The sequence below is a fragment of the Maylandia zebra genome, linkage group LG7 (assembly GCF_041146795.1).
Source record: "Maylandia zebra isolate NMK-2024a linkage group LG7, Mzebra_GT3a, whole genome shotgun sequence".
Lineage (NCBI taxonomy): Eukaryota > Metazoa > Chordata > Actinopteri > Cichliformes > Cichlidae > Maylandia > Maylandia zebra.
Window position 1 is genome coordinate 67,107,036 of NC_135173.1, and position 27,847 is coordinate 67,134,882.

Genomic DNA, 27,847 nt, shown 5'->3' on the forward strand with positions numbered 1-27,847 from the left:
TAATGGCAGCTGGTAAACCAACTTAAAGCCACATTACTGCCACCTACTGGAGCGTGGATGGGAAAATAGCAGGAAAAAATAACTATGTTGTCTCCTTCAATCCTGTAACGGGAAGATATTCAAATGAAAGATTTTGTAATTCTGTGTTGCTGTCCTAAACAAATTCCTCAGGTTGCTAAATATAGCCACTAATTTCTTCTCTCTCCCTCACACGTTTATGGGGGAGGGAAGTTGACCTGTTGGGTACCTCAGTTCAACTTCTCATTAAAACAGGCTAATTGGAAACACCTGCAGTAGGAAGGACCTATAAAGACAGCAGCATGTCCTGAACACTTGACTCAGAAGCACACTGGTGTTTGGCTGGAGTAGCTGACAGGGCACGACTGCATGCACAGTCTGGTTGGAGGGTTTGTGAGGACACAGCGAGTGCAGCTGCAGCAGTCATGGCTGCTCGGTTCCTCATTGCAAGGTACCACGTTTAAATGTGCTTTCAAGATCTACACTTCCTGTACTCAAATGTGGACCTTTGTCTGGTTTTATCTTTACTGTATTTGTGCTGTTTGACAGGTTTTTACTGCTTTATGTTTTGAGTGATGTGGACTACTCCTCAGCTTTTCCAGGAGGTGAGCCTTACTTGCATCTTGTTGTTATGAATTTTTTCCAAAGCCTGTAGCAAATAACATTTTCAGCCTGTGCTGAAACAACCTGCTCCACAGTTAAAAAAACTATAACAACTTACTGCCTTACCTGAAGAGTCCAGCAAAGTCATGCCTGCACGCAGAACCTGGAGCATCTCTTTAGAAAACACTTAATCATTCTTTAGATTCAAGATTATTGGGGAAAGTATGAAGGCCTTCAGTGGGTACTAAACAGGAGACAAAACAACCTTGGAAACAGCTAATATTCTAGAGCACATAATTAATACATTACAAGTCTTTGAAAGCTGACTGTTAATGCCACTGTGTGCCACTAAATGGGTCTGCAGTCTACCTTTGTAAGGACAACGCAGCCAATGGGCTAAAGTTCTGTCATGTCCAAATCAGCAGGTTAAATTTGGTTTGCTTTGGAAGCAGAGAATTGAAGTGGATAAAATGTATCAGACACTGAGAAATGTCACCAGAAGACTCTAAAGAATTGAATGTTTCTGATGCTAGAGCAACGTTAAACTGGAAATGCTGATTAGATCCAGTGGTGGGACAAAGTATTCCAAACCAAACCAAAAAGCCAGGTTTTCTTCATCTAAACTGGCTTGACAACATCTAAAACGCCAGTTGAAGGTGACTGGTGTTAAGGTTCTTGGTGTTTTGTATGCAGCACATTTCCAACAAAGTGCTTTACAGACTAAAGTGTAAAATGCACAACAATAATAAAATAATTTTTTAGAATAATAAAATAAATACAAAAATACAATAACACAAACATCTGCAGCAACAGTGACCAAAGCTGTAAAAATTGTTTGGGTCAACATGTGCTGGAAGTCAGTCCATTAAAGCTGTGTCTTTTAGAAACGTAAGATGTTCCACTGTTTGTGCAGATCCAGTATTTGGAGGCAGGGGTGTCCAACTCCAGGCCTCGGGGGGGGGGCAGTGTCCTGCAGGTTTTAGATTTCACCCTGGGTCAACACATCTGAATCAAGTGATTAGTTCATTACCAGGCCTCTGGAGAACTTCAAGGCATGCTGAGGAGGTAATTTAACCGTTTGAATCAGCTGTGTTGGATCAAGGACACATCTAGAACCTGCAGGACACCAGCCCTCGAGGCCTGGAGTTCCCCACGCCTGATTTAGAGGGAGGGGGGCCTGCCACAGAAGGCTCTGTCACAACAAAATTTAAGTTAGACCATGGAATAATTAACACTGGTTTTTAACTTAACCTCATACTTTCAGGAGCCTGAATAGAAGCTCATATGGGTAAGGAGGGGTTTGGTCGTTTTCATGATGTAAAAACACAACTTGAATCCTGTAAGGAAGCCAGTGTAGGGAGGCTAGCACTGGGGTTATGCTCCATCAGTTTCATACCTGTCAGCAGAGAAACTGCTGCATGTTGGCCCACCTGAAAATGGTAAATTGAGGACTGGTCCAAACCAAAAAGTGGAGAGCCTCGCACTAGTCCAAACTGCAACTGAATGAAAAGATGGTAACAAACGGCTAAATGCTCTTCATGGCACTGAAAACTAACCCTTTGTAAAGTTTTAAACACAGGGAAATATCTGTTTATGTAAATACTTTTGGGAAGAAACTGAAATGACTGATTCTAGAATAAAATTTCACTTGCTGGGCCCACGTCATCATTTTAGGGTTGACAGTGTTTTAGTAGGTAAAGGTGAATGGCTTGGCCAGTTGAGCTGCGGTTTGGGGAAGGCCTCAAAGGGTACTGGCAGCAGCTCCCAGGCCTGGCAGATCCCCTGTGTACTAAATAGATGTGAAGAAGATAAAGAATTTTAAAAAGGGGAGGCAGGGTCTGTGCAAAAAGGTTTCTTTAGCTGCAATCATCTGCGTTTCTTGCCGCCTTACAGATTAGGAAACAAATTTTGGTCCACTCAGAGAAGACCTCTGTCAAATTTAAGTCACTTTCCTCCTGTTAAGATAAATGTGCATCAGTATACTGAAAAACTGTAGATGTGGGGTTTTTTTTAGCTTGGTTTAATCTGTATTCTTACCCATGTTCTCTCTCAGCCACAAGTCCTGTGCAGCCTAGAGCGTGGCAGGGTGGAAGAGAGGAACACAATGTGTATGGAAGTCCTCGTCCTTTCCAGTACATGAGGGCTCTGCGGCCGACAGATCCAAAGATCAACCCTAATGTGCACGATCAGGTCCAAGTCCAATCCCCGAGATTGTATCAGCCACGCTCCAATATTCCCGCCCACAGACCCATGGAAACATATCCGCTCCAGCCTCGAGCACACAGAAACCACCTTGTGGCCAAGCCCAGGAGCTTTGACTTGAGCCTGAGGATTCCTTTTGCTCAGTCTCGTGATGGTGCTAATCCTCCTCGGTACAGACCAAGCGGCTTTATTATTGACAACAGTTTTAATAATCCCGGCAGACGCCATGGCCATGACGCTTCCAAGCTGGGCTACCAGTTCAGCTTATCCGTTCCCTTTTCACGAGGTCCTCCACGCCGCCAGGAGCATCACGGCGGACATCAACACAGGCCTGAGGAAGATGATTTGGGTCACCAAAGACCGCAAGTTTATGTGCCGGCCCATACAAGGCCGCACCCCAACGAGCATCATCATCGTGATGAAGGCCGCCCTGGTCGGGACTCTGCATTTCCGGAGCCAGATGGACTGGAACGCCCATCAAGGCCGCGCCATCCTCAGAGATATGTCGACCCTTACAGTGGCTACTACAACTCCCACATGAATCCTACGTGGAACGACTACTGGTGGTATTACCATGGACCTCACTGGGGTCATGTAAAGCATCCATCTTCTGACCCTTGGCCAAATTTCCATCGGTCAGCTTCAGACTGACATGGATGGAAGAGACGAGCCAAACTCGCAGGGCTCAGGTGGGTCACTGGTTTTTGGATATTACAACATGGCATTTCTTGATGGTTAAAACCTGTTCCTCATATTTCTTCCTCCTTCACAGCTCTACAGTGCAACAAGGATCTCCTGTATTTATCTAAAATAAAGTGTGAAAGCTCTCCTGCAGTTTCTCTCGTCTTCTGTCAGGTTGAAAGAATAGCTGAACACTTGGGTTGAGGTTGCTCTTTAGAGCTAATGACATTCATGTGTTTGCAAGCAACAAGTCTATGCCCGAATGTTAAAAGCCACTGACTCTGCAGCTCATTAAATATTTGGGTGATGTACATTTTGAACTGCATCTAGAGATGTAACTGAGCCCAGTATTTCACAATTATCGCAGGCACTCCAATTTATGTAGAAACGCCATTCGGCCATCGAATGACACTTCAGTCGAATTCCTGCTCTGAGTCTCAAGCTGGGATCGCTGCCTGCCAAGACACGAGATTAGCCACCCAAACTGTCAGTTTTGGCAGACTATTGAATAGTTTCTCACATCTTAAACTTGTTCTCCAGGACAGTTCTTGGCTGCAGAGGATGACTTGAATGTTTAACGTTTTCTCCCTGGTGAATAATGACAAAGATTTAGGTAAGATGATTCTTCTAAGGGTTAAATGAGACCTGTCCCCTCCTGAGCCTTTATCAAATGCAGTGGAGCACTGAGGTTTGGCAGTTGCTGAAAGAAGACGTTCTGCTGCACCCAGTCCAGATTGGCTGGCCTTGGTTAAATCCCTTTAAGCAAAATATGTAATTCTCAGATTATAGTATTCACCAACATGTTGCCTCTAGACGAGCCCCTAAAATTGAGGCTGTTAAGTTTGAGTGTGCCTGATTTGAAACCTAATGCTGCAGGCTCTCAAGCTTTTAACGCCTGCCACACCACTACTAGCATATCATTCAAGAACCTTGCGTTTTCCTCCAAATCAGAGTTGAAAATTAAAGTGACTGGATGTAGCGCAAAACTGTAAGTGGTAGTCTGCTCAGGTACCAGTTTCAGCCCTGTTAGAGGCAATGGACAAAATGCTGATTGGCCTAGAACTGGCAAGAGCTTGAGCAGCCCCACACTTGTGTACGGGTAAAAATGGAGGTTTTCGTTTAAAAAAATATATATATATATATATATATATATATTTCTGTCCACATGTAAACGCTAAAAATGAAATGTTGGCAAATCAGAAGCCTGGGACGGAAAGACTAAAGTACTTCCAAAAAGGTTTTGTTTTCTTGGAAAGGCAGACAAATTTGTTACTTTTCAAATGCCTTCAGCATTTCAAATGTTAAAAGTATTTTGGTTGGTGTAGACTTGCAACTAGGAATGAACAATATAAAGTAAATTTATTCAAAACCACGTTAGGATTGTGGAAGCAGCTGTGTTGACTGTAGAGGCCACGTCCGAAGTTCCCTCTGATGTCTCTGTCTTTCTAAACGGACGGACAGTAACTGTGTAAGAACTGCAGATAGTCAGATTAACAGCAACAGTATTTTGTCTCTATCCACCATTGTAGAAATTCATCTCATGTAAACAATAACATGGCGCACAGCGTCGCGTCGAACAAAGCGCACACCTGTGACGTTCCGTGGCTAAATATCAGTTTTCCTCATCCACACGTAAACGCAAAAACTGAGTATTTGAGATTCTCCACCCTGGCAGGAGTTTTTAAAAATCTGTTTTCAGTTTTACGTGTGGACGAAAGGTGCAAATGCACAGAAAAATCTGCGTTTTCAAAAATACCCGTGTACATGTGGCCCTAGCCTTACTTCCAGTCATCCCTTGGATATGGACAAATTTGATAATTTTTCATAGCTAGATGTACCGCCACTAGATGCCATGAGAGATGCCACATTTTCAGCAAACAGCTCTTTGGGAGTTCCATTATTGGTGAAAAATAAAATTTTATGGCTGTCGTTGGAGTTTCTTTTATTTTTAAAGTTGTCTGTTGTGTAGATAAACACTGGCTCATGTGTTAGATGCCTGTTTTATGCTTGACTGATTTGTAGGTCAGTTTTACATTCCTGCAGCTGTGTCCATGGTGGGGGTTTGTTTGTTTTTCACACCAACCACACAAAGAAAATCATCAGATCGGGTGAAGTTGCTTTTTTTTTTTAAATAAATAAAACATTTTCTGTTATCACATTTTGGTGAGTCTGTGTGAACTTGAGCTCACTGGGTTAAATCCCAGTGCATCTTATTCTTTAGCCAGAGTGGATCGTCTGCCGCCTCCTCCTGTCCCAGCATCCTTCTCTTTCACTCCACCCTCTGCTTGTCCTCCTTAATTACATCCATGAATCGTCTTTGAGGTCTTCCTCTTTATTGCCTGGCAGCTCTATTTTTGACATCCTTTGTCAGTGTATCCACTCTCCCTCCTCTGTACAAAAAAGAGGAAAAACAGTCTACTCTAGAGTTTGAATCGGATATTAAAATTTTATTCATCTTTCATCAACCTTTTGAACATAGCTTGAAAGCTTTTAGAGCTGTATTCAAACATGTCAAGCTGATTAACGCACACTGTAAATGTGTTCTGTCCCTTTACCATTTTCTGTTCAGTGTTCATTTATTTCTCTCATGATTTTCTCAGTAACGTCAAAATAAAAGCACCCAAGTTCACTGTGTGTATGTTGGAGCCTTTACATGTTTATTTCCTGGCTTGGCCACAGATGACAGAGCGACTCATCCTCCTTCAGCTGTTCATGAATTTCCACAGCCAAATCTGGTTGTGGTGATACTTTCAGGTTCTTGTAGTGTGTCGTTGACCAGGCAGGTAAATTAGCTTCAGTTTGTGGTTGAAGGCTAAACAGCACATTCAGTCATGTAGTGTTGCCTCACCCCAAGAACAATTCAGCTATTTAATCTTAAAGTATCTCAAGTCTTTTTTTGTTTGCTTTCTTAACATAAAAAACATATATTTCATACCTCTGATAAATTTGCCTTTAATGTAGCCAATTTATTTTATGTTGGTGCTTGAGCTCAATGCAAGACTTTTATTATTAGTCTTTTATTTCATGTCAAAATGTGTATAAGCGCATAAAACTGTAAAAGGAAAACAATACAGCGCTGTACTGTAGAAGTTAAAATCAAACGTGTTCTTATTGTCCACATCCCCTCTGGGGCATAGATTCAATCATTCTAACGTCTCAGCCGGGCCAATCACATCAAGTGTTTGCACCTGTGTGAGGCAGAGTTTGCTTCAGCCCAACTTTTCATTAGGAAGATAGAAAAGACACACACAGACAGCCGCGTGGCTTGGATGCTCGACTTTGAGTCTCGTGGGTGTTTAGTTGGAGGAGCTGGAAGTTGGGCTTTCTGGATCCACGGCTGACAGGGCAGCTGTGCTGCACAGTCCAGCTCAGCGCTCGCAGCTGTGAGGACACAGCGACTGCAGCAGTCATGGCTGCTGGCTTCCTAATTACAAGGTAACACATTAAATATGAAACCAAATGGGTTTTATTAGGTCCATTTTATTTACTTGAGTCTACCTTGACTGTGTATTTGTAACTGTTTAACAGATTATTGCTGGTCTGTTTGTTGAGTGAGGTGAACTACTCCTCAGCTTTTCCAAGAGGTAAGCCTGACTCACCTCCTGCTGTTTGGAAATGGGGCTAAAACTCTTCTTGTTAAAATACCTGTGTTACTATAACGTCCTGCAAGTCTAACCCTGTTAAGAATTGAGCCATTAGCAACAATTTACCAGCTCCCCTAATTAAAGTAAGACCAAACACTAGGCCTACGATCTGATACACAGCACTGACAAGTCAGGGTGGTGCTTTAAGCAAACTGTGCATTTGCTTTTGTTTGTATCTTGATGTAGTTTTCTGATTAGGAACAGGTTAAGTTAGCCTTTCAAATTAAAACTGTCTGGGTCCATGGCGTGGGGGATTGCTGCCATTCCTCCTCCGCCTTCATGGATTCAGACAGAAAGTTGGAGGTTGAGTAATTTAAATTAACAACTTTCCTGATGTAACCGCATTTCTGTGTGGCAGAATAAAGCAATATGTCGGTAATTAAGTCAGTGACTGACAGGAAAAAGAGGGAACTAATACAAAAATCCACATGTAACTGTTTTGCTCTTTCCTTTATTGCAATATTGTTTTGCTATACAGCAAATGGAGAATCTATAAAGGGGACTCGAGGTGGCACTCTTCTTCAGTCCTGAAATGTAATTTTTACAATCTGAATCTAATAAATGATTAAATATTGTCAGTTAAATACCAGTGTAAGTAAAAAAAAAAAAAAATTTAATTAAAAGTAAGCTTTATTCACAGTCCTGTTTCAAGACCATGTACATTGAAACAGGACTGTGTAGAGTATATCTGCAGTATTTTAATGTTATGGAGTTACAGGGTCTAAATGCTCCACACTATTAAATATGAGTTGTCCTGTGCTTCATGTTACGCTGCTTAAAATGTCGCACAGGGAACTAAACAAGAACCTTGTTTAAGCCAACTGTCAGGCCGGTTTATTCTTTATGGCACATCTCTGCTTTGTTCTTGTTCCTCCCAGAGAAACCTCATTTGAAAAAACGGTAATGTAGCTCTGTGCATTAGCAAACTGTTTCTGTGCTGCTAATCACCAATTATGAAGCTAAATAGATCAAATGAATTATGCTCTTATGATAGATTCCTGCAGAAATATGCTGTTGAGGTTCTAGAGGTGTTGGTTTGGAAAATATAGTCTAAATGTCCAAATTTTACAATGTAATTTGTAACTTAACCTTCACCTGTTTTCTTTCATAGCCAGACGTTTTGTGCAACCGGGAGTGTGGCAAAGTGAAGGAGAGGAAGAAGCCTACAACTATGAGAACTGTCATCCTTTCTACTACATCAGTGCCCAGGACAAAACATTGGAAAAGCAGGGACGTTTTAGGACGGCCCCTTTCCATATCTGTAAACAAAACCATCCCATAGTGTACCAAAAAGCCTCAAACCTCAAGCCTGCAAACCCCTTGCAGCCACGATCTAATGTTGCCACCAAATGGCCAAAGGGGACTGTTCTACCCCAGCCTCCACCACAGAAGAAATATCTGTCACCCAAACCCAAAAGCTATGAATTCAATCTGAAGATTCCCTTTCTTGATTTCCTGATAAGAAATGATGGAAAGAATTCTTCTAATAAAAAACATGATGGTGGAAATGATGCGCCTGCTGTCGCCAAACCAGGTTTTCAGGTCGGCTCATCTGTTTCCTCTTCATCTGTCTCTCAGTCTCTCAACACCCCAACCAATAGCCATTTTGTCCACTTGGCAAGTCAACACAAACCAGAGACTCCTGATGTTTTAAACCCAGAAAAACCCATTTCAGCCACGACTGAATCAAGGCAACCCTCCTTAAACTCTGCTAGTATGGGCCAGACGGAAACACAGGAGCAGCCATTTTCCATGAAACCACAATCAAGTTCAACTTTATTTGGATCAGGAAGACCTTTCGTAAGTTTTGCAACACCCCAGCAAGAGACTCGTGAGCCAGTTCATATTAAGCCAAGTTCATCTCTGGCTGAGTCAACAAGGCCTCTCTTAAGCTTTGGAACAACACAGCAGCAGACTTATAAGCCAGTTCGTGTTAAACCTCCAAGTTCAACCATGACTGAATTAGAACAGCCTTTCCTAAACCTTGGAACAACGCAACACGACGGTTATAAGCCATATCCTATTAAACCACAATCAAACTCTGCCATGATTGGATTAAGGCAGCCCTTCTTAAACTCTGCTGGTACAGAAGCACAGGAGAAACCTTATGAGCCATATCCCATCAAACTACAGTCAAGCTTGACCCTGATTGAACCAGCGAGGCCTTTACGTTTTACATCACCACAGCATCACATTCATGAGCCAGTTCGTGCTAAACCACCAAGTTCAAATCAGGTTGGAGCAGAACGGCCTTTTGTGAACTTTGGAACAACACAACACCAGAGTTATGGGCCATATCTAGTTAAACCGCAATCGAAGTCTGCCATAATTGGATTAAGGCAACCCTTCTTAAACTCTGCTGGTGCAGATGCACAGGAGAAGCTTTATAAGCCATATCCCATCAAACTACAGTCCAGTTCAACCCTGGTGGAACCAGTGAGGCCTTTACGTTTTGCATCACCCCAGCAAAACATTCATGAGCCAGTTGGTGTTGAACCACAAAGTTCAAAGCATATTGGAACAGAACGGCCTCTTGTGAACTTTGGAACAACACAGACTCGTGAGCAACATCCCATTAAACCACAATCGAATTCAAACCTCATTGCATCAGCAAGGCCTTTCCTAAGTTTTGCAGCACCACAGCAAGAGACCTATGAGCCATTTCACATTAAACCACAAAGTTCAACCCCAGCTGTATCAGAGCGACCTTACTTTGGAACAACACAACAGCAAACTTATGAGCCATATCCAATTAAACCACAATCTAGTTCATTCATGGCTGCATCTGCAAAGCCTTTCCTGAACTTCGAAGCACCACAGCAGCAAACTTATGAGCCATTTCATATTAAACCACAATCAAGCTCAGATCGGTTAACCTCAGACTGGCCTGCCTTAAACTATGCTGCTATTGGACACTCACAAGCACAACAGGCTTATGAGCCATTTTACTTTAAGTCGCGGTCAACTTCAACCCACTTTGGATCAGAACAGCCTGCCTTTAACTCTGCAGCTGCACGTCAGAATTATGAGCCGGTTCATGCCAAAATGCAATCTTATGACAGTTGGCCATATTTTCAGGACAGGTCAACGATGTCTTCAAGCCAAATGAGAGTCCAAAGACAGGACTCTGCCAGAAACAAACTCAACAGGAAACGCGACTACCCAAAACTTTTTGATGTGGCTGGAAGTGATGGTCATAACAAACTTGCTTATGTTTAACAAGTTCAGGCTCAAGGTTTTAAATCTGCAATTGTCAAAAACTATCAGAGTTCACAGTTCATCCCTTTGCTTCCAAGACTTCTTTTTTCATATCCAGCCACCAGCCCTTCTGATTTCATCTCCAGTGACAACCAGGATACAAACCCAAACAATCTGGAACCATTTTCATCCTCACCTCTGTTCATCCTACCTAACAACACTTTGATAACAGCCTTGTCAGTTCAATTGGAAGCAAAAAGTACCTGAGGTTTAGGTGAGTCATTACATTCTTGTGATTTGACTACATCTGTGAAAACTGGTATAATGTCTGAATCTCTTGTCTTACAGTTGTGCACTTGAACTGAAGAGATGTTAATCTACTGTCTACTCATGTGAAAGTGCCCATGCTCCATCCTGTTTAAGTCTTTTGATTGGCTGCTCTCAAGACGAAACAGTGACAGTCATGTCTGTGCACTATAAACTGAAAGCAGGTGACAGCAAAGGCTAGAAATATCTAGCTACTTCAACCTGTTAAGCTGACCGAAGTCTTTTTGTTTTTGTTTAATCCATACAAAAAACATGAAGTATAGATTTAGCTCTTGCAGAGCGCAGCTTTCCATGTTTGTGTGGCCAGGTGCACTGATTTTTAGTCTAATCTTGTGCCCTGCAGCTTCACAGCAAAAAGCCTCCAGGATGTCATGGTATTTCACACAGCTGCAGCCGAGCACAGTGACCTGTAGTTTCTTCAAACTGTATAAATGCAGAGGTGCAAAGAGGCTGTTTTCATGTTTTTGTTGGAGGTTTGAGATTAAAACACTGACAAGTTGTTGCACTTGTTGCATTGGCACTGCATCACTACTAGGACATTAATCTAAGATAAGGTGAAGGAGGCACATCTGGAAACCTCAGGGTTTCCATGGTTGAAGTCAGTCTACAGGCCACAGAGAAGCAGTCTGGCTGGCCAAGAGTTTACCACCATAAAGCATTTTCAGTTAAAGGTAGAGGAATGTCTTGTGTTGTTTCTTGCTTTTTTGTGTTTTAGTTCCTGCATTAGCTCAAACTTTAATTACCAACAGATCCAACAGAGTTGTAAATGGTGTGATTGGGAACATAGTCAGTTACGTGATTGTTACATGGTTTATAACCCTTAGGTCACCATCTTGTAGTCTGACCTGTGGGTTAACCACTTGTGGAAGAGTGGCACTGATGGAAAATAAACGATGTTCACTATCTATAGAAAACTAGTCACTCATCCTTTTTGGTCTCTAGAATTGTATTGAGTGTAAAGCAATCCAATAACATTTCATGGTTATATACTGGCCAACTCTGAAACATTTCTTGCTTTTAGTTTTTCTAAAAGTCACTGAATGGTGGATCTTACCCTTTGTATGAAAAGAAAAAAATTAGTCTCCAAATCTAAGCTCTTCGAGGCTTCCCCCCCCCCCCCTCCCCCAACAATACATCCCTAAACCTTCTTTTTTGTTTTCCCCTAATGCAAAACTGGTTTATGAAGTTATCTGCTCACCACTGGCATTTTTTAATTGTTAGCATAAATAATGAGTCTGTCTAGATTCCCGTTATTCCACCACTGGTGAGTCTGGTGGGGCCCTGAGCGGCCCTTCTACCCGTGTTATTATCTAAGAAATATTCAAACACCAGTGTGTTTTAAACAGTGTAAAGACAAATTGATCACTCTGCTCAGTCATGTCTCGGTCAGAGTTGGACACACTAGACTGCTCTGCTAGCTAAATTAACAAATATAAAATGTTAAAGCAAAAGAGAGAAATATTGTGGTACTGGCTGAAGTTGTTATTCAAATGTCTCCTCCGCAGATGAGGCTAGCCAAGCAGCATTTAGTTATATTTAACCTTTATTTGCTTTACTCACCACGGTCTTGTTTTTTCACACTCCCAGAAAAGTAACTCTCCACTTTCATGGAGTGGCTTTTGTTGTCTTTAGCTTTGTCTAAAGAGAATCATGTGTGATACTTGTAGTGGGAATCTGGTGGCGCCTCCGTGGGAGCTCAGGTTTTTCCCACTGCCACTGCAAACCTTGCACACTGCCTCCATTACTCTCATAGTTTACTTTTCCCTTCTAATTGCAAGTTGGTAACTTTGCGTTTTTGAAACCTAATCTGCTCGTACCCAGTATTTTTATCACAGCGGGGTATAGTGTTGAGGTACCCGTTTAGTTTTTATTAGCTCCAGTGAAAACAGTTCAGAGTCTTTGTCAAATCTCAAGACTCTTCACAAATGTGTCGTCTATTGTATTCAACGATGAGAACTCACTGGAGTAGTTGAAGGAGCAAGTACATCGAGAGGGAGAGGAGGAAGAGGACTCCAACGTAGCTCTTGAAGTGAGGTTACTGCTGCTTAGTGTGCTGGAAAATCACCACCCATTCACACACATTTTAATTGCCCTTTTAAAATTGGCTGACTGTAGATTATTAAAGGTCTTTACTTTTTCACTGGGTTCAAGAGTTGAGGACATGAATATCATATTTACATCCATATCACCAAACCATATAAATTTTCCATTGAAAATAACTAGTCTGAGTACTTGTACAGTTTGCCAGTGTAACGAACACATCTGGCACGAATGAGAGGAAGCCGGTGTAACATTGAAGCTGCAAGGAGCAGGGGGGGAGGACTTTAAATACCTGGAGTCAAACGTCCAAAACAACAGACGGAGCAGAGAGAAGAGGATAGAGCAGGCAGGGCGACATGGGTGAAGACGAGTGTCAGGGGTGTTTTGTGATGGACTCAGAGCAGTGAGAGTAAAAGGAAAGGTTTTTAAGCTGAGAGCGGCTCTGAGAAGTTAAGATGTTCATTGGGAATGAACAGAATTAGAAATGAGTCCTCGGAGGGAAGCTCGGAGTCGGAGAGGTCAGAAATGGTTTGCACACGTGCAGCCGAGGGAGAGTGAATATACCAGATAAATGCTTCCAGACGTAGTGAAGGAGGACATGCATGTTGACGTTACAGAGGAGGATGCTGGGATAGGATGAGACTGAGGAAGATGATCCACTGTGCCCCCCCCCCCCCCCCCCCCCCCCCCCCAAAAAAAAGAGGGAAAAAAAACGAGCAGATAAGGAAAACGTTTGTTGCTGCAGTATCGCGTTTGAAATTCATTACAGTTGTGGGTTTTCCTCAGTGGAATCAATGTAACTATTTCCTGATGAGATCATCATTACAGGAAGCGATGGTTTTGTTCCCTCAGTAAGGAATCAAATGATAAAACATAATGATCAACTACATCGAAATGTCAATGAGGGCAGAACAAAAAGCAGAGTCATGTTTATCTGTCCAGTTTACCTTGGTGCAGTCTATGCCGGGGTGTCAAACATAAGTCCTGGGCCCACAGTTACCCTGGCAAAAGCTCAAATATGGCCATAGTTTTGTAGTTTTTCCTATTGAGATAGATGCTTACTTCACCACTGACACAACACCTAATAACAGAGTTAGACAAAGTTGCTTTTCCTACTGTCGATCACATAAATGTAATAATTTTTGTTTTTCATTTTTGTTTGGAAATTAAAAGACTTTTTGGGAATTAATGAAAACTTCATATTCTGTAATTAAAAATGGCTCTTACCATGAAAAAGCATAGAAAGTGTTTGTCTGACTGGGTGAATGAGGCAAGTTGTGTAAAGCACTCTGGGTGCTCGCAGTGGGAAAAACTCTATATAAGAACCATTTACCAGTTACAAGAACAGGCTGGACAATGAACTAGCAGAACTTTTATTTTACATATTTAATTTTACTCGGTTGTCTCACAGTGTAAAATGAGTTTGGTTATACCTGATCTATGGGAAGCATGGCAGAGCTTAAAATGCAAAATCCAATAGCACTGTTGTAAATGACAAAATGAAGGTTAATTAAGTAGACGGTACAGATTTAAACAACATGTGGGGCTTAGTTACATTTTACCTGAACACTGAAGGACACTGCAGTTATCTCAGATTTATATAAGAGAAAACGGATAAACCCAGAGCTTTAAAACCTGCTGGGTGTCTCTGTTTGTTTTTCTGCTTCAAGGTCAGTTCTTTAAACTGCAGAGCTGCAGCTGCCGAACACACAGCCCAGCTTAATTATTTAACTGTTTTAAAAAGGAAGAAGTAATTCAGAGTAATGAGCCTCCACCTTTAAGTGGAAATGGGTCTTTTCTTTGTTATCAAGGTGTCGTAACAGCACTGTTCAGCTGCAGGCAAAAACTAAGAAGTTTAATTCTGGAAAAATAACCAGGTGACATCACAGTGATGTCACCAAAGTTACTCTTACAGCCCAAAACTTACAAACAGTAAGATTCTGGATTTTGTGTTACGGTGGTCCGGAAAAAGACAGAATTAGTCCTGTGAGCAAAATAAATGTTTCAGGTGCTCTGCAGCTCGAATATGACAAGAACGTCTGAGGAAGCTGAGTGACGATGTTATACTGTGACAAAGCAGCGTGAAGAGATGCAACAAGTTACATCTGTCAGATTAACAACCGTTTGTATCTTTCCATGAATGCATGTAGTATGAGTTAATCTGGTTTATTCCCAACATGATGCAGAGTACGAAAAGAATACATCAGTGAAGTGTTAATACTGTTGTTTCTGAGGACGGGTTGGTTACGTTCTAGGTTTACAGTAGACTAAAAGTTATATTTTGTCACAGTCTCGGGTGTATGTTTGTTCCATAATGTTTCCATGTGGTGGTCGATAAAGTGACGATTCTGCTGTAATCACAGATTGGCACGCTCACGTTAAATTGTTCTAAAGCAAAGACTAAAAGCATCTGATCTTCATTAAATTTGAAAAGATGAAACGTATCAAAATTGAGTATTTTGGTCTAAATAACCCAACATGTGATGTCCACATATGTGGACGCCAGGTGCTAGGAGGTTAAAGGATCTCACACAACAAACTAAATATTTGAAGATCATTTTTAGTTGTCATGCATCATGCAGTAGTAAATATGACACGAATCTCTGTGAAAGTTTGCATTAATCATAGCTTGTATGGAGAGCCTGTGACTTTTAAACAGTGAGGTTGGCATTTGTTACTGTGGGGGAACAATGACGTTCTTCCAGAACGTATTCATAGGGGTGGCCACATCGAGGCACCTGAAAATATTGGGGTGGTACACCAAAAACAGAACAACGGAGGGGAGGGGGTGGCGACGGGAAATTGTGAGGGGCCGACAAAGTGGCACAGTGTGAATGACAACAATTCTATATGAATAAGTAAATGTTTCAGCTCATTGTAGGGTGTCTTCCTCGGTCTTCTGCTCACGTTTACTAAAATTATTGCCAACATGGGGCAGTCTTGCCAGGGGAGGCCCAGTATTTGGGTGGTGGCCAGTGCCCTCCTGACCCCCCCTTCCCATTTTGGGTGATACACGTTTGTGGTGCTGTGTAGCGTCGCCAAGAAGAACTTTCACAGTGATGCATGTTGTCTGTAACTCTGTCTTTTAGCCAAGATATCCAAACAAAATATCCAGTCGATTTTTTTTCTTCTAAATTTACATTTTCAGACATTAGATATTTGTCTTGATTGTTAGGGTATAATTAACACCATATTGGTTTGATGCAGAGAAACAAGTGAAACTGAAATGCGACTGGAAAAGTCATGATAATTTCAAACTCTTTCGTGCTCTGTTGACTGATTTAACTGTCGAGGATATGCTGCAGGTGCGTGTTTGTCTGTAATGATGCTGTTTTACATCTTAACCAAAAGTCCCCTCAGGAGATTACCAACTTCTCGAAACTGAGCAATAAGAAGTACACACAGGCTATAAAATCCCCCACTTCTGGTAACTCCTCCATTATTTGAGCTTTTGGAAAACTTTGAAGTGTTGAAGGGCGTTGCACATGTGACTCCATAAAAATGGAACCGTGTGTTAACTGGCCCTGCTCAGTCCAAAAGGGGCTGACCCTGTCATGTGAAATTGTCCGTGTCAGGCTTAATAGGTTGTGTAATAAGTTGTTTAATTGTTCACTGAACTAGCCCTCTACCACGGCTTCAGGCTCTTCCTGCATAGTTAAGGTCAAATATAAAACCAACCCCTCTTTCATCTTGAGCTACAGCATGGCTCCTGCACAGTCACTGACTCAGACGCTGGGATAGGACGCTCAACGTCGGCTCCCTTTCTTCACTAGACTCGTGGTCACAGACATTTTTAAAAAGATAATTCTGCTGTTCTGAATGGAGTTACAAGGAGCCAATGATGGCATTCGCCTGGCTGCCTACAGAGCCAATCTCCCTGCGTCAGTGGCTAATGGTAAAGCGACATCAGGAGGCTTTGAGTCCGATTACTACACGTGTGATGGGGATGGCAGCAGTGTCGCATCTCGCGTATCTGTTGATTTAACTGGCTACGAGACTCTGGATGCCCCGCCGCGCTACGACTTCTATGCCAACACGGAGGTGTGGGGCCGACGGAGGCAGTTCAGGCCGTCTCTGTTCCAGCTGCACGCCGGCCCTGAGGTGAGGGATCTCTTATTTATTTAATTACGAAAACTAAGAGAGAAGAACTGAGTTTGGTTTTGTGTCTTGAGCAGGATGACTCCAGACCTCCCATGTATGAAGAGACAACAGGTGGACAGGCGGAGGCAGGAGGGAAGGACAGCTCTGAGGAAGATGAGGATGAGCAAAAGGAGCCGCCAACTGAACCCACGCGCTTCGGATGGGTGCAGGGGGTCATGGTAGGTGGAGGCTTTGACCGATGGGAGGCGATTTTTCTGCTGCTGTTTTTGAACTTGGAGCAATCTTGAATCTCCAGATACGTGAAGTTAAAAGATATTTTTCTTAGACTTAACGTTGAAGGCCTCTAAAGCAGCATTCGTCTTGTGTTTCCTGCAACTTAATTCAACTTAAACAAGGAATTAGAAAAGATTAAAATCTGAGACTAATGTAATTTAACTGTCGCCTGTTTTTGCACGTGAAGCTGTGAAAATGTGAAATTGTTTCTGAACATGTTTGCTTGTTTTTGACTCCCTGAGGCATTAAAGGGTTACAGAGTACAGTCAACGACTTATTGTTAAAGGAAGTTAAAAATATTACCCGTGTGAAACTTTAAGTTTCTTCCAAAACCAAAAAAAGTAGATTGATGACGATTTCATATTTGATGCACTTTCTACAAGCTCACTTTCACCGTGCATGTAGGCTGGGACAGAAACAGGACTTTTACTGAGCCTCCACAGTGATGCCGTTGATGATACTTAGACACCAGCAGGCTTCACTCAGTGTTGCATCTGTTCTCAGATCCGCTGCATGTTGAACATATGGGGGGTGATCTTGTACCTGAGGCTGCCTTGGATTACTGCTCAGGCTGGTATAGGTATGTCCAACGACAGCATCCTTTATCCACAGCACATGTTTCCCAGACGGTGAGTATCCCTCACACTCACAGTGTGTTTCCCTGTTCTCATCAGGGATGACCTGGGTCATCATCCTGCTGTCCTCGACTATAACTGGGATCACTGGTCTCTCGACCTCAGCCATCGCCACCAATGGCAAAGTCAAAGGAGGTTGGATTTGTTCACTGCCACATGCAACAGCCTAGCTCTTTACTTTTAATGCTGCTGATTCCACACACAGTGCTCACTTTTTAATCTACCCTCTCATCTGCAGGCGGGACGTACTTTCTGATCAGTCGCAGCCTCGGTCCAGAGCTCGGCGGGTCAATCGGTCTCATCTTTGCCTTTGCGAATGCTGTAGCTGTGGCGATGCACACCGTGGGCTTTGCTGAGACTGTTACTGACCTCATGCGTGTGAGTAGCATGCCGTTTTATACGTGCGCTTTTATAAAATACAGTAAATAATGTCTGTTCATTGTCTTTACGCGTGAAATGTCTTTGTGCGCCATCAGGAAAATGGAGCCGTCATGGTGGATCGAACTAACGACATCCGCATCATCGGCATCATCACGGTGACATGTCTGCTGGGCATCTCAATGGCTGGCATGGCCTGGGAGTCAAAGGTTAGCTTAATCAGTTGTATGTGACACTATGATAAGCTGCCATAGTGGTTTGGATTTAAATGAATAGAATTTTTGCTAATTTTGTATTCAGATTATGAAGCCAGAGTCCCTAACCAGTCCGGTATCTGGAAAAATCATTAATGCAACATTTTTGAAGCCATCTCACTCTTTCACATAAGAGCAGAGGACTCGCCCTCTTCCTAGTTAGCATGTTGACGCTAGTCTTTGTGATAAACCCGACAAGCAAGACATCAAGTCACAGCCGCCAATGATGAAAGACTGAGCCACACTTCAGCAATAAAATTAACACGTTTCCAGCCTGGTGCAAAAGCAGCTAATGTCCCCTTCAGATTTTGGTAACTCAGCAGTGTGGTGTTCTTAACTGAAAGGTGTGCTGGCACAGGCAGGCTTAGCTCCTGGGTCTCGCCTCCGTTAGCTGAGAAGTTTGCGTTGGTGAAACTGTCACATTTTAATGGCCGTTTTTCTGCATTTTTTTTTATTCATGCATGGGCGTGTTTATGCTTGCTAACCAAGCTTTCCATGTTTCCATCTCCACCACCTTCATTTCTGGCTCAATAAATAATCTAAATAAAATTAAAATCAAAAAACTGCTTTTTAGTTCAACCTGGATACATAATCGATGCATAACGATGTGACTTTGTCCATCTTTTGTTTACAGTGTGTGCATCTGCATGTTTACAGCCTATTCTTCCTCCCACAGGCACAGGTTCTCTTCTTCATAGTCATCATGGTCTCATTTGCCAGTTACATTGTTGGAACAATCATTCCTGCTTCACCTGAGAAACAATCCAAAGGTTTCTTTAGCTACAAAGGTGACTATGCAGTGAGCCGGTCTTGCAGTTTACGGTAGTTTATTGCCGAGCTCTCCTGTAAACTCACTCTCTTCCCTTTAACAGCAAATATCTTTGCTGCAAATTTTGTACCTGACTGGCGGGGGCCAGGGGGCAGCTTCTTCGGCATGTTCTCCATTTTCTTCCCCTCTGCCACGGGCATCCTGGCAGGAGCGAACATCTCCGGAGATCTGAAGGCATGTTATACAAATGCTTCTTTTCTTTTTTTTAATAGTGGGAATGATATACAGATAAGCCAGTCGGCTTCATGCACACACACACAGCTTTAAATTAAATTTACATATGTTCATGTTTTTAAAAGCCTTTGTCGTCTCCTCCTCAGAATCCAGCAGTGGCCATCCCCCGAGGGACGCTGCTGGCTATTTTCTGGACCACAGTATCCTACCTCATCATCTCTGCTACCATTGGTACTGCATGCCTCTGGAAAAAGCTCTGCTTTAGAGTTGATACTTTTTTTTTTTATTTATGTGAAATAAGCTTACAAGCAAGTCTTGTAACTGCATTTTGCACCAGCAAAGTATACAAACCACTTTTATTGCAGTTTCTGCCAGAGCAGCCGTTTCCACCACACTTTATCATAACGCACACACACGGCTCTATGTGCATAGTATCCCAATAATTGTTGTTTTACAGCTCCCTGATCGCACAGTTTTCCTCCTGTAGGAGACCAAAAAAAGCAACCCTTAAATTCGTCTTTGTGTCCTCCCAGGATCCTGCGTGGTGCGGGATGCGTCTGGCGTTTTGAACGACACGCTGTCTCCCTCATCAGCAGTCGAGGATTGTGTTGGTACAGCATGCCAGTATGGCTGGGACTTCACAGGGTGCATCAACAACAAGACGTGCGTCTATGGTATTCACAACTACTATCAGGTCAACACACACACACACACACACACACACACACACACACACACAGGAAATAAAAGTCAGTGCTGCATTTTCTTCCTGGTCATCATGGAAACTTCTAGTCTGTTCTACCCTGTCCTACCTATGGGGCGATCGTGGCTCAAGAGTTGGGAGTTCGTCTTGTAATCGGAAGGTTGCCGGCCCCGGCTTGGGCAGTGTCGGTCGTTGTGTCCTTCAAGACACACTTCACCCGTTGCCTACTGGTGGTGGTCAGAGGGCCCGGTGGCGCCAGTGTCCGGCAGCCTCGCCTCTGTCAGCTGTGGCTACAATGTAGCTGCCATCACCAGTGTGTGAATGGGTGGATGACTGGATGTGTAAAGTGCTTTGGGGTCCTTAGGGACTAGTAAGGCGCTATACAAATACAGGCCGTTGACCATTTACCTGACTAAGGTGATCCCGTTTACACACTTTCACTACTTTTCTGTAATTTCCCCTTACAGTCACTCCACGGTCACACTCCCATTCTATTAAGCAGCCACAGCAGGTCACCTTGTAAACACAAAGATGTTTCTGCCCTCTGAGTGTACTGAGTGAGCGTATTTCTGTCTGCAGTCGATGAGCTTGGTGTCAGCCTTCGGCCCTCTCATCACAGCTGGGATATTTGGAGCCACTCTGTCATCAGCTTTGGCCTGCCTGGTGTCTGCTCCCAAAGTCTTCCAGGTACACGCACAGTCGGTCTTCACGGAGGTTTACAACCATCAGATATTTCTTGTGACTCTTTAAATGTTTTTACAGAGTGTTTGCTTTACTGTGGCTTAAAGAGATGAAGTCTCACATCCGTAGATACGGGCAGTAAACTCACTTATAGAGTATGAGAGGAATCTGGGATATCTGCAGGAATATTGTTTAGACACAGGGTGAACATGTTAGACCAAATATTACATTTTCTTGTTTCTTACTCCACAGGTCGCAAACTCAGCTTTAACGATGAAAGTCCCTGAGTGTCTTCTTTCTTGTATTAATGTGTTTCTTATTCTAACCTTTCCCCCCCTCACAGTGTCTGTGTAAGGATCAGCTCTACCCTTTCATTGGCTTCTTTGGCAAAAGTTATGGCAAGAACAATGAACCGATCAGAGGATACCTTCTCACATATATCATCGCTGCTTGCTTCATCCTCATTGGTGAGACTTTGAAAGAGTCCGAGTTGTGTAATATCTTTCAAATAAGATGAGTTAGAGGCATACCCGACAGGTTCAGAGGGCAATAACGGAATCATAGACGCAGCAATCAAAATGCTTTTGACAAACTGGAGGAGTCTCCCCCTGCTGGCAGTTAGAAAGAATGCGGTTTCAAGGCACTTCTGCATTGGGAACAGTGTGTCCATCTTTCATCATTAGTAGTCCCTGCTGTTGGGGTTTTAAATGTCAGTATGTGAGTGACATTTCAAACCCAAACAGCAGAGACTACCAATGATGGGTAGCTGCTGAGAAAGAGTTTCCTAATTCACAAACATTTCTGCTGTTTTCATCTAATTTAAGAAAAAAAAATTCTTCAAAACTGTTTAGAAATACATGTTATTTCATATAATCATATTACATATAATTTATCTAATAAAATCATAATAACCATAGGATCAGTTAAAATCTTTAATCCCTTTAGTCAAATTCATGTCATTTCTTTAAATGCATTTCAATAGCATTTAATAAACCAGCTCTTTGCAGAGAGAACGTTTAAAAAGAACCGTTTTGCACATTAAATGACTGTTCTGTAGCTTTACAGAGCGCCATAAAGATCCAGTAAGATGTTTCAGTAGGAGCGTTTGCTTTGTAAAGGGTCAGCCAAGTTACCAAATGTACATGAAATCAAACAGTTTTGATATGTGTGATGGCATACGCTCTATGAAGCCCAAAGGCAGCCAAGTACTTAAGCTCATCTTACTGCTGATATCTGTTAATGCCAAATCAAAACTGTATTAAGTTATTAATTATGCTATCAAGCTTTTTCCTTGCGGCTTCATATCAAACGCTTTTTTCATGTGAAGCCATCACAGAAAACAGACAAATCCTCTTCTCTTTTATTGCATCACCAGCTGAGCTGAACACCATCGCGCCCATCATCTCCAACTTCTTCCTCTGCTCCTACGCTTTGATCAACTTCAGCTGCTTCCACGCATCCATCACCAACTCACCAGGTAACCAGCTGAGAGATGGCAGAGCTGACTTTATCATTGTATATAAGAATGAATCATCATCTCAAGTTAAAATATGAACATATGTTAACTGTCTGTGTGTGCAGGTTGGCGTCCGTCCTTCAGGTTCTACAGTAAGTGGCTGTCGCTGCTGGGCGCCATATGCTCCGTGGTGATCATGTTCCTGCTGACGTGGTGGGCGGCCCTTATTGCTTTTGGCGTCGTCTTTATTCTGTTGGCATACACACTCTACAAGAAGCCAGGTAAACACACACAAACTCTCTCACGCACACGTGTGTAAAAACAAAGCCATGCTGCTGCTTCACTCCCTCTCTGCTGCGTTTAGACGTGAACTGGGGCTCATCAGTGCAGGCGAGCTCCTACAACATGGCTCTGAGCAGGTGTGCAGGCCTCAACAGCGTAGAGGACCACGTCAAGAACTACAGGTGAGCCTCTCCAGTGTCTCTTTCTGTTGTGAGGTACACACCCCAAACAGCTGAAGATCCACTATTAGCTCACACTTGAGGAACTCACTTTTAAATCTGACTTCTTCTTCTCTTTCTCTCTCTGTCCCCTCTCCCGGTATTGCCACCATGGGGAGCTCCTCTGCTCCTCGACTCTGGAATTCCTGACCTCCTGATTTAAGAAATATCTCTTCCTTCTCTCTCTTTAAGTCCCAACTCAAAACTCACTTTTTCAAAATAGCTTATCCCACATAACCTCTCCACTCCGCTATTTTAAATTTGTTTTATGTCTTATATGATTCTTTAAACTGCTTGTTTTTATGTTGCTTTTATTGTTCTGCTGTGTACAGTGTCCTTGAGAGTTCTGAAAGGTGCTTTCAAATAAAATGCTATGTATTATTATTATTATCAAAATTTGAAGGTTGGATGAGTGTTTCTGGAGATCCTAAATGAAGTTAAGTTTCCTCTTTAGTCCAGGGGATTCTTTTTTTTTTTGTTCAGTTTGCAACAGTGTTACCAGTTTTTATACTATTACTAAAGTTGGATCCACGGTTGAAATGCAGTAGTTTAAAGTTTGTTTTGAAGGACTTTATCAACACTTCAGTTACTTTCACTAACCTCATAATGACATTATGGCAACGGTGGGGAGGAAGAACACTTTTAAAGCAAAGCTTTTTTTACTTTTACGTTCTAAGATTGAACCAATGTTTCTGGAACGATTGATGCTTATTTTAACTTCTTCTGGATTCATGAAGACATGAAGTCTAGTGACTTTTTTCAGGACTGCAATGACCTTGGTCACCAAGGACATGCCCCTCAAAAATAAATGGTAAAGTCTAGCTTATGCACCAAGATACAAAAAGCAGACTTGTTATTGTAAGTCCAGACGCTTTTCTTTGCAAGCTCCTTTGACTACGATGACCTGGATGACTGAGAACCTTCACAGACAAAAAGCAGAGTAGGACTGATAGAAGTTTATTTAGTGATTTTCCAGGAAGAGAAAAGACAAAATACGTGAGACATGAAGAGTAAACTGCTCCGTATCTAACTCCAACACTTTCAGGCCCCAGTGTTTGGTGCTAACGGGCCCTCCCAGCAGTCGTCCAGCCCTGGTGGACCTCGTCAGCTGTTTCACAAAAGATCTCAGTCTTATGTTGTGTGGAAATGTGTTAACTGTGAGTTCTCCCACTGATCGCACAATAAATCCAAACAATAATCGGAACAATGATTAATTGTTTGAAAGCGGAGTGATGAAATCTTTCTACCTTCCTCCCCGTGTTTCGCAGGATGATCCCTCTCCTTCAGTACTGGAGAAGGCCATGAGCGACAGTCACCTGAACTGGCTCAACAAAAGGAAGGCCGGGTCGTTCTACAGAGGAGTGGTGGCTGCAGATCTGCAATCTGGGGTTAACGTGTTGCTACAGGTCAGGGGTGAAATACTGTAATTGATAGTTGAGATGTATCAGCAGAATTGGGCTGAGGGGCATGGCCCACCCACAATGCCAGTGCTGCCCTTTTGTAGTGACTGAGGTGTGAAAAGCACACGTGAATCCTCACCTGCTGGTGTTCTGACTGTCCACCAGGGGGCAGGTTTGGGCCGTGTGAAGCCAAATGTTCTCATCATGGGTTTCAAGAAAGACTGGCGGAGTGACACACCTCAGGCTGCTCACAACTACATAGGAGTAATGCGGTAAGCCAGAAAACTTTTATGACCAATACCGCTGCTAAAGTATTGCTAACAGAGTATTATTTTTGCGATATCAAATATTTATTGTTTAAAAACTGAACCTCAATTCCATAAAAGCTAAAGGGTACGAGTGTGTGTTGATGCACATGGTCATTCATTTAAATGTCGCTTTCAGTGATGCGTTCGACCTGCAGTTTGGCGTGTGCGTGCTGAGGATGAGAGAGGGATTAGAGGTCTCCAGTCCCTCTCAGTCACACGGTGAGAGCCTGCATGCATATCGCAGCAGGCTGCACATCAATGAACCCGGGAATGCTGCAGCCACTGCTACGTTCCCACGGCACTTTGCTCTTGGCATCAACAAGAGGCGTGCTAGGATGTGCAGTCCACATTTATCCATCATCTTTTAAGTAGCTGCCTGCAAATAAATGAATGTGCAAAGAAATTTCTTGTTTTTGTTTCAGTTAATCCAAGTTTTGACGGTGGACCAGAGAGCATCAACAGCATCTCTGTTCCTTCCTGCGTTCAGACAAACCCCACATGTATGTAAATGCATGATAATATCACAGACACACAGAATACCCAAAGACCCTCTATGGTGTCATTTAAATTCTATAAAACACGTTGTCTGTTTGCAGCTTCTGTCTCCATCGAGCCCGAGCCTCAGCATAGTACACAGTTTCAGAAAAAACAGGGAAAGAAGACCATCGACGTGTACTGGCTGTCTGATGATGGAGGTCCGAGTACATCTCCATTAGTCGCCTGCTTTATGTCTTAATTCAAGAATGTCCACAGACATTTACTCCTCGTGCGTGTGTGTGTGTATTCCAGGTCTGACCCTGCTGCTGCCTTACCTGCTGACCCGCAGAAAGCGCTGGGCCAAGTGTAAGGTCCGAGTGTTTGTGGGAGGAGACGCAGAGAAAAAGGACGAGCAGAAGCAGGAGTAAGTATCATGCACAGGTCTACAGTGTAGATCGCTTCAAAAAGTTTCTTTCTTCTCTTGGAGTTTTTCCAAATGCCCAAATCATCTCAGGAACGCAGCACTTTAGAGTCAAACTGTAGTTTGTTTTTTAATTGGTCAGTAATATAAAAATAATCTTACTGACAGCCAAGTTTTGCTATTTTCACCGTAAAATTGAACAATCTTGCATCATCATCAGTCTATATTCCATCAGAAAGACTTACTTTGTTTTCCCAAGAAACGGGGAAATGCAGTATATGGTCTGACATCCTGCGTTCTCGCAGACACAGACTGCACGCTGTTAGACATGTGCTCACTCCAGCCTCACGTTCTCTTTCCAGGGTGTTGGAGCTGATCAAGAAGTTCCGTCTTGGTTTCCATAGTGTCGAAGTCCTTCCTGAAATCAACCAGCCTCCTCAGCAGATGAAGTAAGCTTGAAGATGAGAATGAAGGATGGATGTTTGGGAATGTGAGCCAAAAAAGCTGCTGTCAGCTAACATAAGAATCCCGATCACTCAGTTTTTTGTGGTTTTTTAATTTTATTTTAGGCTTTGTTTGTTTTGTTTTTTTGTGGTATATGAAGTAAATTAGCCAAATCACTAACTTTAATCTTTTATAATATCCCCACCCACCAAACAGCTGTTGTGAAGAGCCGGGAGAGTCTATGAGGACTGACTCACTTTTGAAAGCGGCCTCTAGTGGCCATTAGACGAACTGCAGCTTTTGTCGCCATGCTGACTTTAGAGATTGTTGCTTATGACAAAGAATATATTTGAACACAGTATTTCAGAAAAATCTTTAGATAACTGTTTTAAGATTTCACTTAATCTATGAGCTGCTGCATCTAAAAATATTCAATTTAGCTGAATTAGGAGTTTTTTCTTCTAAAACTAATCAGCAATTGTTTTACATTTTCTGCTCGGGCGTCTCAGATTTGAACAGGATTGTTTTGGTTCAGAGTTTGAGCATATATAGGGAGATATAAAGTTTTAGCTTCCCTATTTATTTATTTTATAATGTGTCTATCTCAGACTACAGCTGATTTATTTAAATGAATTTGAAAGACTTAAAAAAGTCTTAAAGTACAGTATGATATGTGAAGCTAAAATTTAAAACCAGACAGTTGAACAGAAGGCCCACGATGATTTGAGATGGAATAACTCCAAACTCTGTCTCTGTGTGCTTCAGTGTCCATCAGTTTGAGAAGATGGTCAGTCGCTTCAGGGTGGATACAAATTCTAAGCCGGACTCAGATTCTGGATGTGCAAGCCAACATCAGGAGCCCTGGATGATCACGGACCAGGATTTCGAGAAGAACAAGGCCAAGGTCAGACACAAACTGATCAAATATGTTTAAACCAAGCCAAAACATTTCTTCTTTCCTCGCGCATCCCATCTTAGTTTGAACGTTTTGTTTGTTTTTTCCTGTGGAATTCAGTCTCTTCGCCAGATCCGTCTAAATGAGGTACTGCTGGATTACTCTAGAGAGGCCGCTCTCATTATAACGTGAGTAGTTTTTCTGCTTTTATTTAATAAATGATGGAAAGTGCTGAGTTTACAGGTGTTGTGAAGCTTTCACCTGAGAATGTTTCAAGCTCATTGTTACTGGGTGAAAATCAGCTGTTTGCTGTGTTTCCTGACAGCACCATGCCAGTGGGGAGGAGAGGACTGTGTCCCAGCACGCTCTACCTAGCGTGGCTCGACTTCTTGTCTCGTGATCTGAGACCTCCAGTCCTTCTGGTCAGAGGAAACCAGGAGAACGTTCTCACCTTCTACTGCCAGTAACATCTCCAGTGAGACCAATGGACATATATGAAACCAGTTATCCTGACATTACAACACCTTTCAGGCCACAGAAAACATTTATTTTTCCATAGATTTATTTCTTGTAATTTGATTTTCAGGTATCAGTGAATGTACTTTCTTCAGTAATGAGCACATGAAATGCTTTGTTACATTTTGATTAACTCTGATCACAAAAATTAGTCAAAAGACGTCTACTGTACAGTGTCCTCTGTTTGTCAGTTAGGGTCCCTTCATGCTAATGTTGCACTCTCCACTTCATAATATACAATAAAAAATAATAAATATAGCTAACATAAATAATTGAAATAATTATGCAGGTCTTTGTTTGACAGATAATTGATATTGACAGAAAATGCTAATGCTTCTTTTTTTTTTTAAATCTTTCTATTTATTGATTTGTGGCACAGGAGCAATGGTCTCCTATAGCTTCACCATCAGTCTAATTTAACTTTGTAAATAAAGTCTTCAGTACTCTTTTTAATATTAAGGTACAATATTAAGGTAATGAGGTACAATGGGAACACACGGTATCACAACATGTCCTTGTTGTAACTCTCTTGTAGTTAAACCAACGAGCTGTGTAATAAATCGATCATTAAATTAATAAATACTTGTATTTGTAAGTATATGCATATAATCAAAACATGATACAGTATTAAATATGTTTAAAGGTGCTGTTGTAGTTTCTGGTCATTTTTTCACGGCAGTATTTATATT

At 42.3% G+C, this 27,847-nt stretch overlaps 2 protein-coding genes and 1 non-coding gene across 4 annotated transcripts; all 3 read left to right on the top strand.

The window, feature by feature from the left end:
* Nucleotides 1-312: 312 nt before the first annotated feature.
* LOC106676968 (uncharacterized) lies at nucleotides 313-3,650 on the top strand. Of its 2 annotated transcripts, none has more exons than XM_076886950.1 (4): nucleotides 313-469; nucleotides 568-623; nucleotides 2,675-3,512; nucleotides 3,596-3,650. In XM_076886950.1, exons 1-3 carry the CDS (start codon nucleotides 444-446, stop codon nucleotides 3,472-3,474), a joined length of 882 nt encoding a protein of 293 aa, XP_076743065.1. In that variant the 5' UTR covers nucleotides 313-443; the 3' UTR covers nucleotides 3,475-3,512; nucleotides 3,596-3,650. The 2 variants fall into 2 exon arrangements, with proteins under 2 accessions (XP_076743065.1, XP_076743066.1); XM_076886951.1 differs by having other exon boundaries at nucleotides 2,675-3,477; nucleotides 3,595-3,650.
* A 3,026-nt stretch (nucleotides 3,651-6,676) lies between these two features.
* On the top strand, nucleotides 6,677-11,587 carry LOC106676967 (uncharacterized). Its single transcript, XR_001342516.4, has 4 exons — nucleotides 6,677-6,939; nucleotides 7,033-7,088; nucleotides 8,260-10,620; nucleotides 10,695-11,587. It is a non-coding gene; the product is annotated as an uncharacterized LOC106676967 (transcript).
* Nucleotides 11,588-16,353: 4,766 nt separating this feature from the next.
* Nucleotides 16,354-27,804, top strand: slc12a3 (solute carrier family 12 member 3). Its single transcript, XM_004575787.4, has 26 exons — nucleotides 16,354-16,814; nucleotides 16,889-17,032; nucleotides 17,592-17,667; nucleotides 17,762-17,857; nucleotides 17,961-18,100; nucleotides 18,199-18,309; nucleotides 19,031-19,142; nucleotides 19,227-19,357; nucleotides 19,504-19,588; nucleotides 19,891-20,051; nucleotides 20,640-20,747; nucleotides 21,085-21,208; nucleotides 22,117-22,218; nucleotides 22,323-22,478; nucleotides 22,562-22,661; nucleotides 23,743-23,854; nucleotides 23,966-24,103; nucleotides 24,263-24,369; nucleotides 24,542-24,624; nucleotides 24,828-24,905; nucleotides 25,002-25,100; nucleotides 25,195-25,306; nucleotides 25,666-25,752; nucleotides 26,513-26,651; nucleotides 26,763-26,830; nucleotides 26,968-27,804. Exons 1-26 carry the CDS (start codon nucleotides 16,533-16,535, stop codon nucleotides 27,107-27,109), a joined length of 3,093 nt encoding a protein of 1,030 aa, XP_004575844.1. The 5' UTR covers nucleotides 16,354-16,532; the 3' UTR covers nucleotides 27,110-27,804.
* The last annotated feature ends 43 nt before the right edge of the window (nucleotides 27,805-27,847 follow it).

Bases quoted from the DNA above. Each gene is read 5' to 3' on its own strand.
- slc12a3 (XM_004575787.4), top strand. From the start codon at position 16,533: ATGGAGTTACAAGGAGCCAATGATGGCATTCGCCTGGCTGCCTACAGA. The intron at 17,858-17,960 runs GTTGGATTTGTT...TCTCATCTGCAG, and splicing joins CAATGGCAAAGTCAAAGGAG to GCGGGACGTACTTTCTGATC. The intron at 18,310-19,030 runs GTTAGCTTAATC...TTCCTCCCACAG, and splicing joins GCATGGCCTGGGAGTCAAAG to GCACAGGTTCTCTTCTTCAT.
- LOC106676968 (XM_076886950.1), top strand. From the start codon at position 444: ATGGCTGCTCGGTTCCTCATTGCAAG. The intron at 470-567 runs GTACCACGTTTA...GCTGTTTGACAG, and splicing joins GCTCGGTTCCTCATTGCAAG to GTTTTTACTGCTTTATGTTT. The intron at 624-2,674 runs GTGAGCCTTACT...GTTCTCTCTCAG, and splicing joins CTCCTCAGCTTTTCCAGGAG to CCACAAGTCCTGTGCAGCCT.